Source organism: Physcomitrium patens, chromosome 7, assembly GCF_059467195.1.
Source record: "Physcomitrium patens ecotype Gransden chromosome 7, ASM5946719v1, whole genome shotgun sequence".
In the NCBI taxonomy this organism is placed as follows: Eukaryota; Viridiplantae; Streptophyta; class Bryopsida; order Funariales; family Funariaceae; genus Physcomitrium; species Physcomitrium patens.
Genome location: NC_143416.1, coordinates 9025090 through 9040527, shown reverse-complemented (window position 1 = coordinate 9040527; position 15438 = coordinate 9025090). Strand labels below are relative to the sequence as shown.

The following is a 15438-nucleotide window of genomic DNA, read 5'->3' as shown; positions in this document are numbered from 1 at the left end:
ATACCATAAGGAAATAAACACAACATGAACAGAACGTAAGAAAAAACAGAGAGACCCAAAGAGCCAAATAGAAACATATATTCAACAAAAGACCACTTTGAGCCCAGAGTAAAAATAGAGAGTAAAAATACACATGTTGAGTAAGTTCCGAATCTCAACAGCAACAGTACGACATAGACTAATTATGCTCTTCATCCAAGAATGGATGATAAGACAAGACATAAATTGAGATCATAGTTCCAACAAAAACAAAACTCGCAGTTGTTGCTAAGGCAAGGGCCTAAAGCCAGAGACAACACTGGCGGAACCAAGGCACACGTGCACAAAGAAAACAGACCAAACAACAAAATGACACAAAAATAACAACAAAAACAACAACAATAAACACAACGCACACACGCAGGCACTTGCCGATTCAAAAGCGACGTTTCAGAACCCACGACTCATACAACTAAAATAGAAGCATTCCAAACATTCGCCCAGGCAATCCTCATAAAACTTCACAGGTGCACCCCCAACGTCCAATTGCACCACAACTGCTGCACTCTAGCCAAATCAGTCGGGTCCAAACGTACAATTGTCGTGCACAAAAACATGCGGTAAAACCCACCCCAAGTCCAACAACGGAGACCGCGCAATAATGCAAAACGATCGCAAACCACAAACCATCGTAAGCAAACGTAACCGAGACTCTTCCATACAGACCCAAAATCTACATAGTATTAATGGCTGCAATCAGCAGCCTCTAATTGGAAAGTAGAGAATGTACAAGAACCAAAAAAAAAACAGGGGAAAACGTCCTACTTTGCTGCTGCTTCCTTCTCGAGCATCCAATCAGTACCTTGATATACTACTCCATCCCGACACCTCCCTCCAACAATGAAATCGCCTCATTGCCCAAACTTCAAAGCTTCTACAGTTCCTCCCAAGATTCGAGAATCTCAGCCCAACTTGTGACCAAGCTCACATTTAACTCCAGGTTCACTGTTCGTACTCGGAAATTCAGTTTTTTCACTAAAACGCCAAACATGAACCTGCCAGATGGTAAACAATGAATGCATGGTCATCGTCGGCATCCACTACGAGCAAGAGCTCCAGCAACCATTTCTTCCACTCCTGCGGGTAGTCGTAGCTTCTATACAGCGGAAGGCACACCTTCCCTACCTTGCAGGCGGCAAAATCTGCCCGTTGCTCGCCAATGGATAAATTAACTCGGCCTCCACGAACCATGAGAGGGACCCCCGGGTCTAAACCCAAGCGTCGGCATCGGCCCCTGACCACCTATAAACATCGCCGCCCACCCATCAGACCGTGCAACCAGAAAAAAAATAGCTCTTCAGCAAGCATAACCTCCTCATTTGCTCACCTCCATCCCATACAATCCCCAACACCCTTCTCACTACATCTCCAACCATCTCGTCTTGCAAGACATTCACAACACTCAAAAACAGAGCCCCTGACACCAACACCTCACACAAATGCCTGCAACTACCCGATTCGAAGCCATTCACTCCTCCAGAACCAAACTGTCCTACATACATGCTTCTAGCGAGAGCCTCCGCCCAGCCCCTTCAAGCCACTCAAAGCGTACCTGACGGGTTCATGGGAGGTCCTTGGTATTGTGCATGTGAACCGAAATGTCCCCCGACTGGTCCACCACGCATCGCAGGTTGAACTCCGGGAGGCCCGTACGGAAACTGGGCACCTGCTGGTCCAGGCCGAACACCCGCATTCACTCTGTATGATTTATCCTCCTTTTCGTAAAGTGGACCATTCGAAGAATAACCAGACATGCCAACTCCCGATCCCTGATCTCCCGCTTGCACCCCTGCACACGTGCACACCATCGTGGAACTAAACTTCAGCCCACGCAGATAAGAGTACTTTCGCCGGGCATACATCCACATCAAGCACCGTCGCACTGCCCTCACCGACCATACCACGTCCACTCCACAGCTTCCACTAGCGGCCACTTCCGACACACGAAAGCATCCACAACATGACCAAACTCCCCTTACATGCAAAAGCAGATGTCAAAACAATCCGCTTCTGCAGCTGCATTATAACTGCCCAACCAGAAACCATCGGAAAACTGAGCACAAATACGCCACTGACGGCGGCCCACCGGAACCACAGGTGTAAAAGATGAAGTCCTCTGCACCTTCTGAAGGTCCAGAGCTTGTACAACCTCCACTTGGGAAGGGTCCAACATCGTGTCGCCCGCCGCCCAACTGCCCAACTCTTTCGCTGCCAGACACCTCTTGGTTTCCTTGTCGCACTGGTTCCTCCCCGCCCCTCCCTGATCGGGGAGAAACGTCAGAATCGCCGCCTGGAGAAGTCCGGGATTCCGACCACACCCGTTGAGGGTGATACGACGCAGGGAGAGGCGGAGGGGGTGGAAGACGTGTTCCAAGGGCAAACCCTGGACTGCTGTGTTGAGAAGGTAGGGGAGGAATCGGAGAACCCAGCGACGCGCCTGATTGACTCCCTGCACCACTTGAATACGCATTCGACCTGGACCCCGCCTGCAAACAAACGCCGTCACATCTGCACTGTCAACAACAATTTCCAAAACACCTACGCTCCCGTTCAATCGGACCTGCGTCTGCAGTGAAAATGCGTGCAAAACCGCTGGCCGATTTCACTTACTTGAGAAAACCCACCGCTCCCTTGACCTTGATACCCAGCTAAGCCCGAGTAGGTACTTGGTGTAGACGGTGAATCGCTCCCTTGATGAGTACTTGAATCCTGTGAATGAGCCGGATTCCGCCCAATACTTGGATACGCTGCCTGCGACCCAGTCACTGGCGGAGGTGGGGATCGGGGGGGTGGAGGGGGTGAAGGAGGAGGATCTGCTGGCAGAGGAGGTGGCGATGGAACAGAAGGGGGAGGACCCAACGGCAGAGGAGGCTGCCCACAGTTTGTCCTTGCGTCTTCCGAATAACCATCTCCCAAAAGCTGCTCCCTTAGCTTCATACCTGAAACCTCTGACTCTGCTGTTGGAGAAACGTCCTCCATTTCCAACTCTCCATCCACATCTTCCAGCACGGTTCGATGCCTGTCGATCGGTTCCTCCCCTTCGGTTGAACGCGTGGTGTTGATGGCACTCACAGACTCCGTCTCCAACTGCCTGCTCCCATCTTCGCTGCCTTCCTCCTCGTCCTCGTATAACTGAGGAATGATGGAAAACCCGTCCGGCAAACTCAACGACGCATTGCTGGGCAGTGAACACAACCACCGTTCATGAAAGCGCACCACTTGCACGACTTTCCAACATAAAACCTCTACACTAAATTCACGTCTTACACCTCACGCCGCACCGGACCTTACGAGCTTCGACCACAAAACCTCAAACACTTTCGACGGTTGCCACCCTTCACTGTCATTTCAAGCCGCACAAGCTTACACGCTCTGTACCACCCCAAGCCTGGCCATGAACACAACATTCCACTTCGACTCCATGTACAAAAATCCCACGCGCCTCAACAATCGCATCACCCACAAAGCGGTGGAAAACCGCAACATCTACCTTCGGCGTTCTGATTTAGTATACTCAACTCAATAGCTCGTCCAAATGAGGTAATTGCTCACTACATAATTACACAACGCGATATGGAAACAGGAGCATTACCTTCCATACTCGTCAACTAGCATGCCATCCATGTCCCTTATAGGATCGTCCACTGCACGCTCAGATCGAGAAAGTCGGCGGCCACCGTTTCCAGGCAACCCCTTGTCGTCATTGTGCGACTCTATTTCAGTCATGAAATGTCGCAAAACAGACTCCGACATCACCTTCCTTTCCAGCCACAAGTTCAACACCTGCAACGCACCACGACTATCGGTTACTTCCACAAACGAACCAGCCGTCAAAAGATTCCTTGCTTTACAACCGTCAAGACGCTGTTCACACAGACCCCAACACGGTGACCACGCACAAGGAGCTTAGTAGCTACCCATGCTTCACCACGCACCGCTCAAATAATCTCTCTATTTCACAAGTTCCCACCCACCCCTGACACACCGATAAAAGGAATGAACGAGTGCATGCTTGGAATGTATGTGTACCTACACCACCAAAGAAAATGCACACGAAATACAACGCCCCAACAGCCACCATCATCACCGCTTACCTTCAGACACTGCTTTCTATTCTCACGCGCCCCACCCCCTGGTGGGGCAGCTGCATTAAGTATTCGAGGAAGAAAAGATTGCACGATCGGGAGGTATGCCACCACTGATGCGTCCCAAACACACGAACACAACTCATCAGCACCCACACAACCCAACGCTTGCGATAACGCAATCCATCAAAACCACTCCGCCAACAATACATCACGCACGCTCTCAGACACGACATGCGGCGCTATTGCCTACAAGCACCCACCTGTGCACCCCACAAACAACCTACATCCCACACGATGCACAAATCGAGAGCGTCGCTACCACCCCGTACGAGAAAAACGAGCAACGCAAATCATAAAACTACGCCTTGCTTTCGGTATCAAGGATTACATCCACAAACCATAGCAAGGAAAGCTTACCCTTCTGCGTATGGGCGACTTGAGTGACAGAATCTAGAAGAAACCAATAGTCTACCCGCCGATGAAAGCTGGGTTCATTCTCCAATTTCCGTACAATCACCTCAACAATCTACAAAAAGCTCAGGTACCGCTCTCAGTAAGCCTCAACGCCAGCCTTTTCCATCAACACTAGTAAACATGAAGCCGCCTAGTAATCATAAATATCCACGCATCCTATGTGACAATGCATCACCGTTAGCACTACGTTCACCTTTACCTCACACTAACATGCTCCTACAACAACTCCACCTCACGCTAACACCCACCTTCAACTCCCAACTTTACCATCTGCTTACAAGAGCACGCCGGAACAATCAAATCACGCTGCGCCACAACACCGCTGCCATATAACTAACCTGCTCCGCAATGCCGTGCTTTGCACAATCCATGGCCTGCCGCGTCGTGCGCCCTATGCTGTCCTTTGTGCGAGAAACTGTCTCCAACATACCCACAAAGGTATCCCGTGCAATAGTGGCTTCCGTATCCACCGCTGCTTCTCCGTATCGAGTGTACTCCAGATCTTGCCTTTTGTGTCCTTCATGACTCAAGACACCGCCCTGCCCATGTTGAACTGGTGGAGTCAGCCCTGAACTCCCTCTTCTTTGTGAAGGAGAAGGGCTGCATACCATGCTGTTTGGAAACTTGTCGAGCTCTGCAAACACGAACGGCCCAGACCCGCCTGCACACATCCCCAAACATCTCTCAGTGCAACCGCCGACACCGCAATACACCCTTCGAGGTGCGCCGTCAACTGCGTAACCTTCAGAACCACAAGGACGGTACAAGAACCACAAATTGTCACCTGTGAAGTTCTGCTTGGCTCGCTGCTTAACTTGAGCTGCTGCGATCAGAGCCTTCATCGAGGCAGATGAATCCCCCTCCCTCTTCAGCGCATTCCTCTTCTCGTTAGCGAGAGCAACCCTGATTGCACCAACAACACACCTCTCGTGAGCCCGCACACAATCCACAGACTCCATTCAACTCCCCTTCGTCACTAACGTTCATACATCCACCACTCCGCACGCCACGCACGCACGATAGGACGAAAACCTCACCGCCCTTTCCAACCATGACAACAACAAAAACCAAAGTAGAAACACGACTTCAGGGCGACAAAGTTGCTCGTTCCACGAGTTCCAAACAGTGTCACCACATCTACACTACGTGAAGCATTCAGTGATGCTCAATGCGGTGCAGCACGCACGTTGAACACCCACCGCTCTCTCCAAAAACTCATCACGTCAATGCACACGCTCAAAATCCCTATCAAGGATCGGGGCCCTCACACCCAACTGCGTGCGTCACTCCAACCGCATCAGCGTACGAAATGATGCTCAGGTACTCACGCGTTTCTTATACTTGAATCCTCGAAACTTGACTTTGCATGGGATGGGAACGCCTCTGTCCCCCCGGACATACTTGTGCTCAATTTGCCACTTTCGGACCCGCCCCAATGCCCCTTCCGCTTCTCCGTCGCCACTTCAAAGCTCGATCTCGTGGGACCAGGACTCCTCGATTTGGAACTCTTCACTCTACCTTCTGACCTCGCGGTTTGCACCTTGCTCGGATCCCCACTTCCGCTGCGCTTTCTTGGTGAATCTGTTGCCTGTGCGTCTTTCAGGGGTGGATGTTTCTTGCTTTCTGTCCTGTCCTCGACACTCGCGTTATCGTGCCCGCTTTCTACTTTCTGCTGCTTATGCCCTCCGTCTGTGGACTCCCAAGCGTGTGGCGCCGCCGTCGCATCCTTCAAGGACCCACCCACACTCCCGGCCTCGTGCCCAAGCGCAGATGTTCCCTCTCTATTCGCACCCTCGGAGGAAGCGGCTGCATCCACATCGTTGCCGTCTTGGTTACAAGCCACTCCATTTCCTGCCTGCTCCCTGGATTCCGCCGCGCTTGCTGTAGCGGCTTCCGCTTCACAAGCACTCATCGCTGCGTACGCCCGATGCCTTCTTTTCGAAGGAGGGAGGGCAGCCTCGCCATCCAGAGCCGCTTTCCTCATCCGGTCCTTGTCTGCTTTCGGGGGTAGACTGGTTCCCCTTTCTCTGGACTTGCCATCTCTGGGCGAATCCTTCTCGCCATTGCTTCCATCCACACTCGAACGCCCGATGGACACATGTTTCTGCTTTCCTTCCGCCGACTTGTCTTCCGACGCGACCATCTTAGGCCTCTTCGACAAAGGAAGGCTTTTTTCATCCTTCTCCACTTTCACGCTAGTCCCCCCATCACCCTTCTCCCCTCCCGCACTCCCTTCCTCCCCTTCGCCCTCGCCATCGGACAACCTTCTACGTTTCACAGAACCCTCCCCTTTCACCTCAACTTTCACCTTCGATCCTCCAAAACAACCTGGAGAGGAGCTTGGAACTTTCTTCTCCGAGTCATCAACACCGCTTCTCACGTGCTCCCCCAGCTGCTTCGGTGTAGCCGAATGCTTCTTTACTTCCTGCAAAACCATGAAACCTTCAATACCAAAACTCGCCACTTCCCTGCACAACATTCACTGCACTCATTCCCTTTGACTGGTGCACGGCACACCACCTCCCAGACTCCGCATCGCTGTCACTCCACCATGTACCGATCACAGCGGGACCACCAAGGAGCAGTATTCACAAACACCTCAGTAGCACCTGTAACGAGGCATCGCCCTGTGGCGAGTGCGGCCTCGAAAACTTGCACATCGCTCATCCAAAACCGCCACCACAAATCAAGGTTCATAATCCACCATTACTCCGAATTCCAAACAAACAATGACACCACAAAACGGAAACCACAAGTCCTGACAACTCGAGACCCACCTCCGAACCCTTGCTCGACACTTGCGACTTCTTTGGTTCTTTCTTCAATCCGCCCACCTCCGCCGCCACTTCCCTCACGTCCTTCTTCGCCTCCAACTTGCGTTCACGTTTCTCCCCGCCCAAAACCTCTCCCTTCACACCAGGGCTGTACATGTCTTTCTTCTTCAAATCAGACCCCTTCCTCTTGTGCCCATTGTCGGACGGAACCCTCTTTACGACGCTGTCATTGTCCTTTCCAGGTTTCCCGATGCCTTCATGTGCACCTCTTCCACTGCCCTTTTCCATTTCAGATCTCTTCGCCCCAGCATCTGGCTTTCTAACCGCGTGACCACTCGACTTGCTGTCCTGTCCCACTTTACCTTGTTGATTGGCTTTGGACGATCTGCCCACTTTGGGTTTCATCCTCTTCGGAACATCGCTGGCTTCGGCATGCACAGCAGCTGAGTCTTCCACGATTCCTTGTCCAAGGTTTGACGCCAACCCATCCACAACACCAGGCAATACATCTTTGTTAATTTTGTTCCGGTTCTTCTTCCTCCCGTACTGGTATGTCAGCACCTGGGTCTCGCCTTCTGGCATCGCGGCCTTTTCCTCCACACCTTCCTCGGAAGTCTGATTAATTCTCACCAACGCGTTTCCGAAAGCACGCCTCCTCCCTCCAACCGACTCCGAGTCAGGCTTTTGAAGCTCTACAAACGGCTTCAACCCTTCCCCTATCGCGCCATCGGCACTCGCTTCTTGTTCCTGCCCTCCTCCATCCGAATCGTTCCCTGTCTGTACACCGCTATCATTGTAGCGTCGCCTCTCGCTCCAATCCTTGTCGCCATCGCCATCTTCGACATCCTCCTCACCGTTTCCCTCGTTGAAATAAACGGACTCGCATTGCTGATTCAATGTCACGACGGGCATGGGATACCTGTCCTGCTTAACCTCCTCCGTAAAACCTGTCTCCCTGTCCACCGCGTCCTCTTCTCCACCGTCCGAGCCAATATCCCGAGGACCGTCGTCATCGGATACCTCCCCATCCTCTTCTGCGGAGTCCTTGGGCGAGGCCCCTGCCCGCTCATCTTGCAAAGCACATATTTCCTTCACGGCGAAAATGAACTTCTTGTCCGCAGTTTTCTTCAGCGACTTCTGAACAGAGGCTTCTCTCTGATCCGCATCAAACTCCGACAGCTCAACCGGCAGGCACCAACCACTGCCGCAGCACCAGCACTACTTAGCATCTCTACGGCCGCAAAGAATGTGAAAAATACTGTGCGACAAAAGCACGGACGAAAAACTCACATTTGTTGTCCTGGACCAAAATAGGTCACGTAATACTTGCCAGCGTGTTTCCCTTGCGTCTCCAATCTTCCAATCTGCCAACGTCCAGTTCCAAAATGAAGTCAAAATTGTGATCCACTGCCCCGGCACGCCAGGGACAAGAACTACAGTGCCCAAATGGAGTAGACATGGAAGGAAATAGCCGGATGCCCCCGAAACAATGGAACCTCCGCCAACACAGCAGAACCCCGTCGCTAGCCGAACCATGACAACAAACTACCCACTACGCCTGCGCGCGCGCGCAGGGTCACCTCTCTCAGCTTTACGACACCGAACACATGGAACAACTTCCAGCCCACTCCAATCCAATCCAACCCTCGCCTGGTCCGACAGTACGGTCAAACTTCCAGGAAATCGACGACACCACCCGCCTACACAACCCACAACCCTCCCACGCAACCGTGCAAACTCGCCCCGACGGCCGCGACGATAATGACACCGCTCCCCGGCCAGCGAAACAAGAAGAGAGGGTCGAGAAGGAGCCAACACATTCTATCCGGCTCCAAGGCCAATTCCTCACGCCATGTTTCTCCCTGCTTGCGAAACAAACTTTGCCGCTCAAATATCACTCAAGCCTCTGCACGAGATTCTGGTAATGCTCTTTCGCTGAATCATGATAACGCACCTGCGCGGGCCACGCCGGCCAACCCTTGACTTTTGCCAGCACGAGGTCACCCACGTTAAATTCCCGGGACGGTGCCTCCACGGAGGCCCCCACAGCAGCGCCCCCTGCTTTGGGAGCTCTCCCGCCTCCTCCTTTCTTCTTCGCCATAACCTGGGGTCACATCTGCAAGCCTGCCCGCTCCCGCCGAGGTACAACCTCGCAGCCCTCCCTCAATAGTTGCACTCCAAAACCCTAACCGTGATTTCGAACCTCCGCCCTAATCACCACAAGGAACCCCCACCGCCTCGTGGTCGCCCCTACACACACACCCGATACGCACTCACCGAAACCGCGCCAACCATTGCACCTGCACTCACGCCCCCGACCCTCAAAACCTTTCGCCCTACACACCTACATGCGCTCTTCGGAATTACGAGGCGGGAGAAAAAACTTTCGAAACGCCCGAACATGCACCCAACCGGAACCACCTCGCACACCGAACCTCGCCCCGTCCTCCTCCTCCCAGCACCCCTCATCGCAAAACCCGAACCGCGAGGGGCCACATCCCGCCATCTCCTACATGCCAGCCAGACTCCCAAACAGACCAAAAAACAATTCCACCCCAATCACTCACATTCCTTCGCCTCGCGCAATCGCCTGAATTCCCCTCGCACGCTCCCGCGAACGCCTTCTGCCCCGTAAACCAGCAACTCCAAGAACTTTTGTGCCCAACACCACCCGACCTCGCACTTGTCGCGCCAGAGCAGCAGCACCCGAAGCCAAATGCGACCAAATTGGGGACGGAGGGACCGCAACAAATGGACCGAGCAATGCAGCGGAGATCAGCAAGGTGGGGGGGGGGGGGTGAAGGGAGCGGGGACAGTCCCGGAGGGAATCGGATTGAGAGACAGGGGTGGGGGGAGAAAGAAACCCTAACCCAGACAGAAGAAAAAGGGCCAAAGTGAATACAAAACAAAGCAAGAAGACAAGACAAGCAAGCAAGGAAGCTGTATGGCGATGATTGAAGGTGCTTCTTCTTCTTCTCGCTCCACGTTGTTGGTGGTGTCGTTGTTGTTGTTCCTCCTTCATGGCGCTCTTCCCTCCCTTGGCTTCATTCTTCGTGTCCCTTTGGCGCCCCCCGCCCAGCCGTCCTCCATGCCACTCATTCATCCGCTCTCTCCTGATTTCATTCATCTTGCTTCCTTGCTTTGCTTTGCATTGGAGGACCCACCCCCATTCCCACTTCACTTCACCAACGCTTGCTATCACATTTTTGGTCGAGAGTCCCACACCATCATCATTTCCCCTCCTCCCCCATTTGGTTTTCAAATTTTTATATTGTTTTTTTCAACACATTCTAATAGTTCAAATGTTTATCATAAATTTAGTTTAGAAATATGTAGGTGGGAGTAGCTTTGTTTGTAGAAGATGCGATTGGAATAGTTAATTGTGAATATTTAAATCAATATTGACAGGTCTAGATACCATTTTTATGTGTTTTATAAATATGCGTATTGTTAGGTTAGTTTCTTTTTCATTTTGATTCTAAATACACTTTTTTTTTGGACAAAAAGTATTTTAAATCATTTTTATTTTCTTCTTTTGGTGTCTACTTTAGTTGAAAATATTAATGATTACATGCTATTTATTCCATTCAGTGTGGTATAAAAACTACATCATCAATATTATGTAGAAAATTCCAAGTGTTTATGCAATTTTATTCTTTATAGTGTTTATATTATTTACTAGGCAGTGTGTGTATCTTTATTTTCTCTTTCTTAAATTCCAAACTATTGGTTCAAAGAGAAAAAATCTTTGAAAGGAAAAAATCATTTTAAAAGGGTTGTGCTATAATTTGGGCATTTTATGCAAAAGAAAGGGTGTTTTGGGAGTTAAGACTTTATATATATGTTAAAGATAGAGATTTAAAATTATTACAAAATTATGATGTAAAGATGAATTTTTGTAAGAAGATTATGGATTTTGTTTGAGCTCAATGGAAATTAAGCTTACGAGTAAATGGTATTGTGATGACTTGGTATAGCAAAGGATGTTAGAATATTTTTAGATGCTATAGAAAGCCTAATATATAAAGCTTCTTAAATATAAAAGATTTATTAATAGATTTTTTATTATTATATTTATTTGGTATCTATAATAAGAATACATTATTTTTTAGAACTTATCTAATAAGTTAGAGCCAAACTCTTTGCAAATAAGTACATGGTGTATTTTTAGATAGAAAATCACAACATATGACAAAGTGACAACAAGACTTAGTCATGAAGTGACTAAGAGGAAATAAAAAGAGCCTCAAAGTGAAGATTCAATACTCCACTCATGACAAAACAATGCCAATTATTCAAAACAATGAGGTAATATCAAAACTTGCTTCATTTGTGGCAAAGTAAGATATTTTGTTTTAAATTATTACAAAGGTAGAAAGATAAAAAGAGAGAATGCAAATGATATGCAAGATGAGTTTGAAAGATAAGATTATATATTTATGGCAATAAATAGTACCTCCATGGCTGCTATACCAATATAGGTTATGGACTCAAGTTGCTCCAAGCATATGATACCTTATAAATATTTATTTGACACTTATGAAGCTTGTGATATAAAAACTTCATTATCAATATTATGTAGAAAATTCCAAGTGTTTACGCAATTTTATTCTTTACAGTGTTTATATCATTTACTAGGCAGTGTGTCTATCTTTATTTTCTCTTTCTTAAATTTCAAACTGTTCCTCTATATTTATATTTTTTTTGGTTAAGCTTGACTCTAGTTTTATAATTTATATTAATTGAGGATCTTCCCTTTACACTCTGGTGAACTGTCACATTATCCATAAACTTGTTATGTCGTGTTTTCTGTATGTCTCTTCATACATGTATATATTTGGGTGTCCGAAATCATTCACGTAATTAAATTTGATGTCTGAGATCAATCGTTATTGATGTGTGTACACAAAGTTATTTATCCTGCATAAAGTGTTGATATGTTTAGATAAATTCAATAAACCATTTTGACTTATTATTGAGGCAGGTTTGGTCGTCGAAGGACAGGAAGTTTCCGGCTGGAATGGCCCTTGGAGGATCGCAAGTTACTGAGACTTCGCAGAATCTGTCGTGTACAGAGAGGATGATTCTGGCCGGAATTGGCCATGGAGGGATGAACGTCACTTATTGCCCGCAGAATCGGTCGTCCTCTACGAAGACCTTTGTGCGGGGAGTGGGGCCTTAGTGCACCGAGGGGTGTTTTATGAAGAGAAGACTCTCGCCCGCCACAGCTCTCCGTGAATGCCCACTTTCGGAATGCTGCTCTGGTGTTCTTGGTCCCCTTGCAATCGTTTACGGGACGCTCTTTGACCCTCCCGCTATGCATTGCCAGGATTCTTCTAGCTGGTTCCGTTGCGTTGTCTGCATTGGTAGAATCAACTCCACGCGTTTCTACTCGTGCGGTGCGTTGTTGCTTTTGTGCCTCTTATGAATAGAGGAACTGTGCCGTCGGGATATTTAGGGCTTGAAAAAGCGATGTCACGTGTTCATTGATGCAGTCGGTGTTTTTCGGAGAATGGTTTAGTGTTCGGGGTGTTCGACTTGGTGGAAACCTGCTGTGTGGGAGGACGAGGAGATGATCCGTGTTGAAGAGTGTGTGGTGATGTGGAATGGAGACCGTTTCTGTGATTTGCGTTGGCGAGGATGTATTGGTCTTTGTGCAATTCGAAATTAGTAATGCCTGGGTGGTATCGTATTCAGGACTTGGTGATCTGTGGCGATCTGCTACGATCAGGTTGTCTTCTTGGTTACTGAAGCTAGGTTGGTGAGGTTCTTGAATGCGTCGTTCGCCTGTTTGGCAGTGCAAGCGAGCATCGATTTCTTGAACGAAGAAAGGATCTCCTAGGACCTGGTGTGTGGCGAGTGGCGTTTTGTGAGAAGTTGATTCAGGGATATACAGCTTAGTTCCAGTAGCGAGCGAATGCAAGATTGAAGTACTGGTGTTCGAGGTCAAATTACGGTAGCTTGCGAGGCACGTCGTGAGGAGGTATTAGACGGGAAGGCGGGATTCCATGTTTTGTTGTTGGAGAGATGAAGTGACGGTCATCCGTTGGGCAGCTAGAGTGTAACGGAGGCCCTCGTGGTCACTCTTTATGACTATGGTAGTGTATTCGTAGTTCTTCGCAAAAGTAGCAAGTGTCGATGGAGGATCACGGCGGAGCAAGTGACTATAAGATGCAAGGGGTGGGAGGTGGGATGCCTTTGGATAGAGTGTACAGCCAGGCGCGACGGGCGCTGCTGATGGTGCGCGATGGCTTGGAGAGGTTAGAGAGGTTGGAGATGGCAGGGCAGCATCCCAGCAGCAGCAGCAGTCCTAGCTACAGGGGAATAGGTGGCGTACAGGATTTGCAGGGGCAAGGGCCAGCGGCGCCAGATCTTGTAGAGCACCTGAAGAAGGAGATCGGACAATTGCAGATGTCGAGCGCCGATATGGACAGGATGTGGCGGAACCAGATCTTGGCGAAAGGGCAGCGGGACCTGTGGAAGCGACGTATCGAGCAAGTTGCGGAGGAAGTTGAGTCACTGAAGGCAGGGCTTGATCGATACCTTATGCGGCAACACCGTCGGCAAGTTGACGCTCAAGAGCGTGCGGAGCTTTTCCGTCGTGCGAGAGGAGACGGAGCCCACATAATGCAGGTAAGCTCCTTTCAAATTTGATATTTCGCAATTGGTTAGCATGTTATTTATTTATTTGTTTATATCGTCTGATGTTGTAAAGGTTTTGATCGATGTGCATAGATCGAGGATGTTGTACAGCTTATTCTTCTCAGTGAGAGAAACCATATAATTACCACTGATTCTTGTCCATGTGGATCACTGCGATTGTTTAGTGAAGAGTGTGTGGTCGTGTAGTATCAGCTGATAGTTGTGGATTCCGTTATGTGAAGGATTTTCTTAATTTGTAACTTGCTCCTTTGTAACTTCATTTGTTATGTTGCAGGTGCACGACCTCGACATGCAGGCACTGCAATCTGCAAAGAACTCATCACGAATGATAGACGATGCATATGCGACGGGAGTGGCTGTCTTGGCGCAGTATGCAGTCCAACGAGACCGCCTGAAATCTGCACAACGCAAGGCATATGACCTGTTGAACACTGTGGGGCTGGGCAACAAAATGATGCGGATTATAGAGAGACGACATAAAGTGGATCGATGGATCGCTTATGGGGGCATGTTTGTAACCATCGTTATTCTTGTTGTTGTGATCAGGTGGGTCCGATAAAGTCAAGTCTTTTAGGGTTTTCGTGTAGAATAGCAAGCAGTATGATAGGTGATCCAACCATCTGCTGTCTACCTGCTGTCTGTCAGCAGGTTGTTCTTCACAGCAAATACAAGTTTGCTGACAAATTATGTTCATTTCTTTGCTCAACATTTTTGCCCATTTGGTGCGGCGGACATGCTGAAGTTTTACGAGAATATCACCGCTGGATTTGCTTGTTTGTTTGCTGGCTTTCATATGAGAGTTTGTACACGATCTTTGTCGTAGCATTACTGCAGAGCTGTTTGCAAGGTTCTTTCTGTCTTTTTTTGTTCTTTCTTTGTTACGTTACTTGCTTGGCATGCATATGGTGAATTTGGAGAAGTACGCATGCAGGTTCCATGAAGTGACATAATTTAGCCAATAATAATAAATAGTAGTTTTATTAATTAATAGATTAGATTTATAAAACTATTTATATTTGTTAATATCAAATTAACAACTTAATAAAAAATAAATAATAACTTAACAAATAATTAATAAACAAATATAGAGACTATGAGCCTAGTATCATTGAGCTTCTTTAGTTTATGCCACAACATCACATCTAAATTCTTCCTAAAATGTTTGAGAAAAAACTTTTTGTTACTTTTACAAGTCATGTATTGAAGAAAATTTACACATAGAGACCTTTCTTCTATTAGAATATATTTTCATTTATTTTTTTCAATTTATCCTCCTACTTTGACATCTCGTAATGGGTCAACTCCAACACATTAACAACAAAGATTCAATCACGTTTTATCAAGAGTTGGGGACTTCACTTAGACAATTTTAGCTTCACTTCTTTTACCATTTATTTTAT

The 15438-nt window shown here is 48.4% G+C and overlaps 3 protein-coding genes across 3 annotated transcripts; 1 reads left to right on the top strand and 2 right to left on the bottom strand.

Annotated features, from left to right (window-relative positions):
* Positions 1-698: 698 nt before the first annotated feature.
* On the bottom strand, positions 699-9627 carry LOC141044431 (uncharacterized). The gene is made up of 13 exons (XM_073535355.2): positions 9330-9627; positions 8666-8739; positions 7379-8576; positions 5930-7026; positions 5386-5504; positions 4940-5262; positions 4545-4653; positions 4134-4237; positions 3632-3822; positions 2650-3217; positions 2162-2525; positions 1592-1828; positions 699-1281 (listed from the first exon to the last, which is right to left on the bottom strand). The coding sequence occupies exons 1-13, from the start codon at positions 9474-9476 to the stop codon at positions 1208-1210; spliced, it is 4605 nt and encodes a 1534-aa protein (XP_073391456.1). The 5' UTR covers positions 9477-9627; the 3' UTR covers positions 699-1207.
* On the bottom strand, positions 9534-10614 carry LOC112284976 (uncharacterized). The gene is made up of 2 exons (XM_024525403.3): positions 9943-10614; positions 9534-9675 (listed from the first exon to the last, which is right to left on the bottom strand). Exons 1-2 carry the CDS (start codon positions 10500-10502, stop codon positions 9561-9563), a joined length of 675 nt encoding a protein of 224 aa, XP_024381171.3. The 5' UTR covers positions 10503-10614; the 3' UTR covers positions 9534-9560.
* Positions 10615-12613: 1999 nt separating this feature from the next.
* On the top strand, positions 12614-14791 carry LOC112284710 (membrin-11). Its single transcript, XM_024524814.3, has 2 exons — positions 12614-14008; positions 14313-14791. Exons 1-2 carry the CDS (start codon positions 13514-13516, stop codon positions 14595-14597), a joined length of 780 nt encoding a protein of 259 aa, XP_024380582.1. The 5' UTR covers positions 12614-13513; the 3' UTR covers positions 14598-14791.
* Positions 14792-15438: the final 647 nt, after the last annotated feature.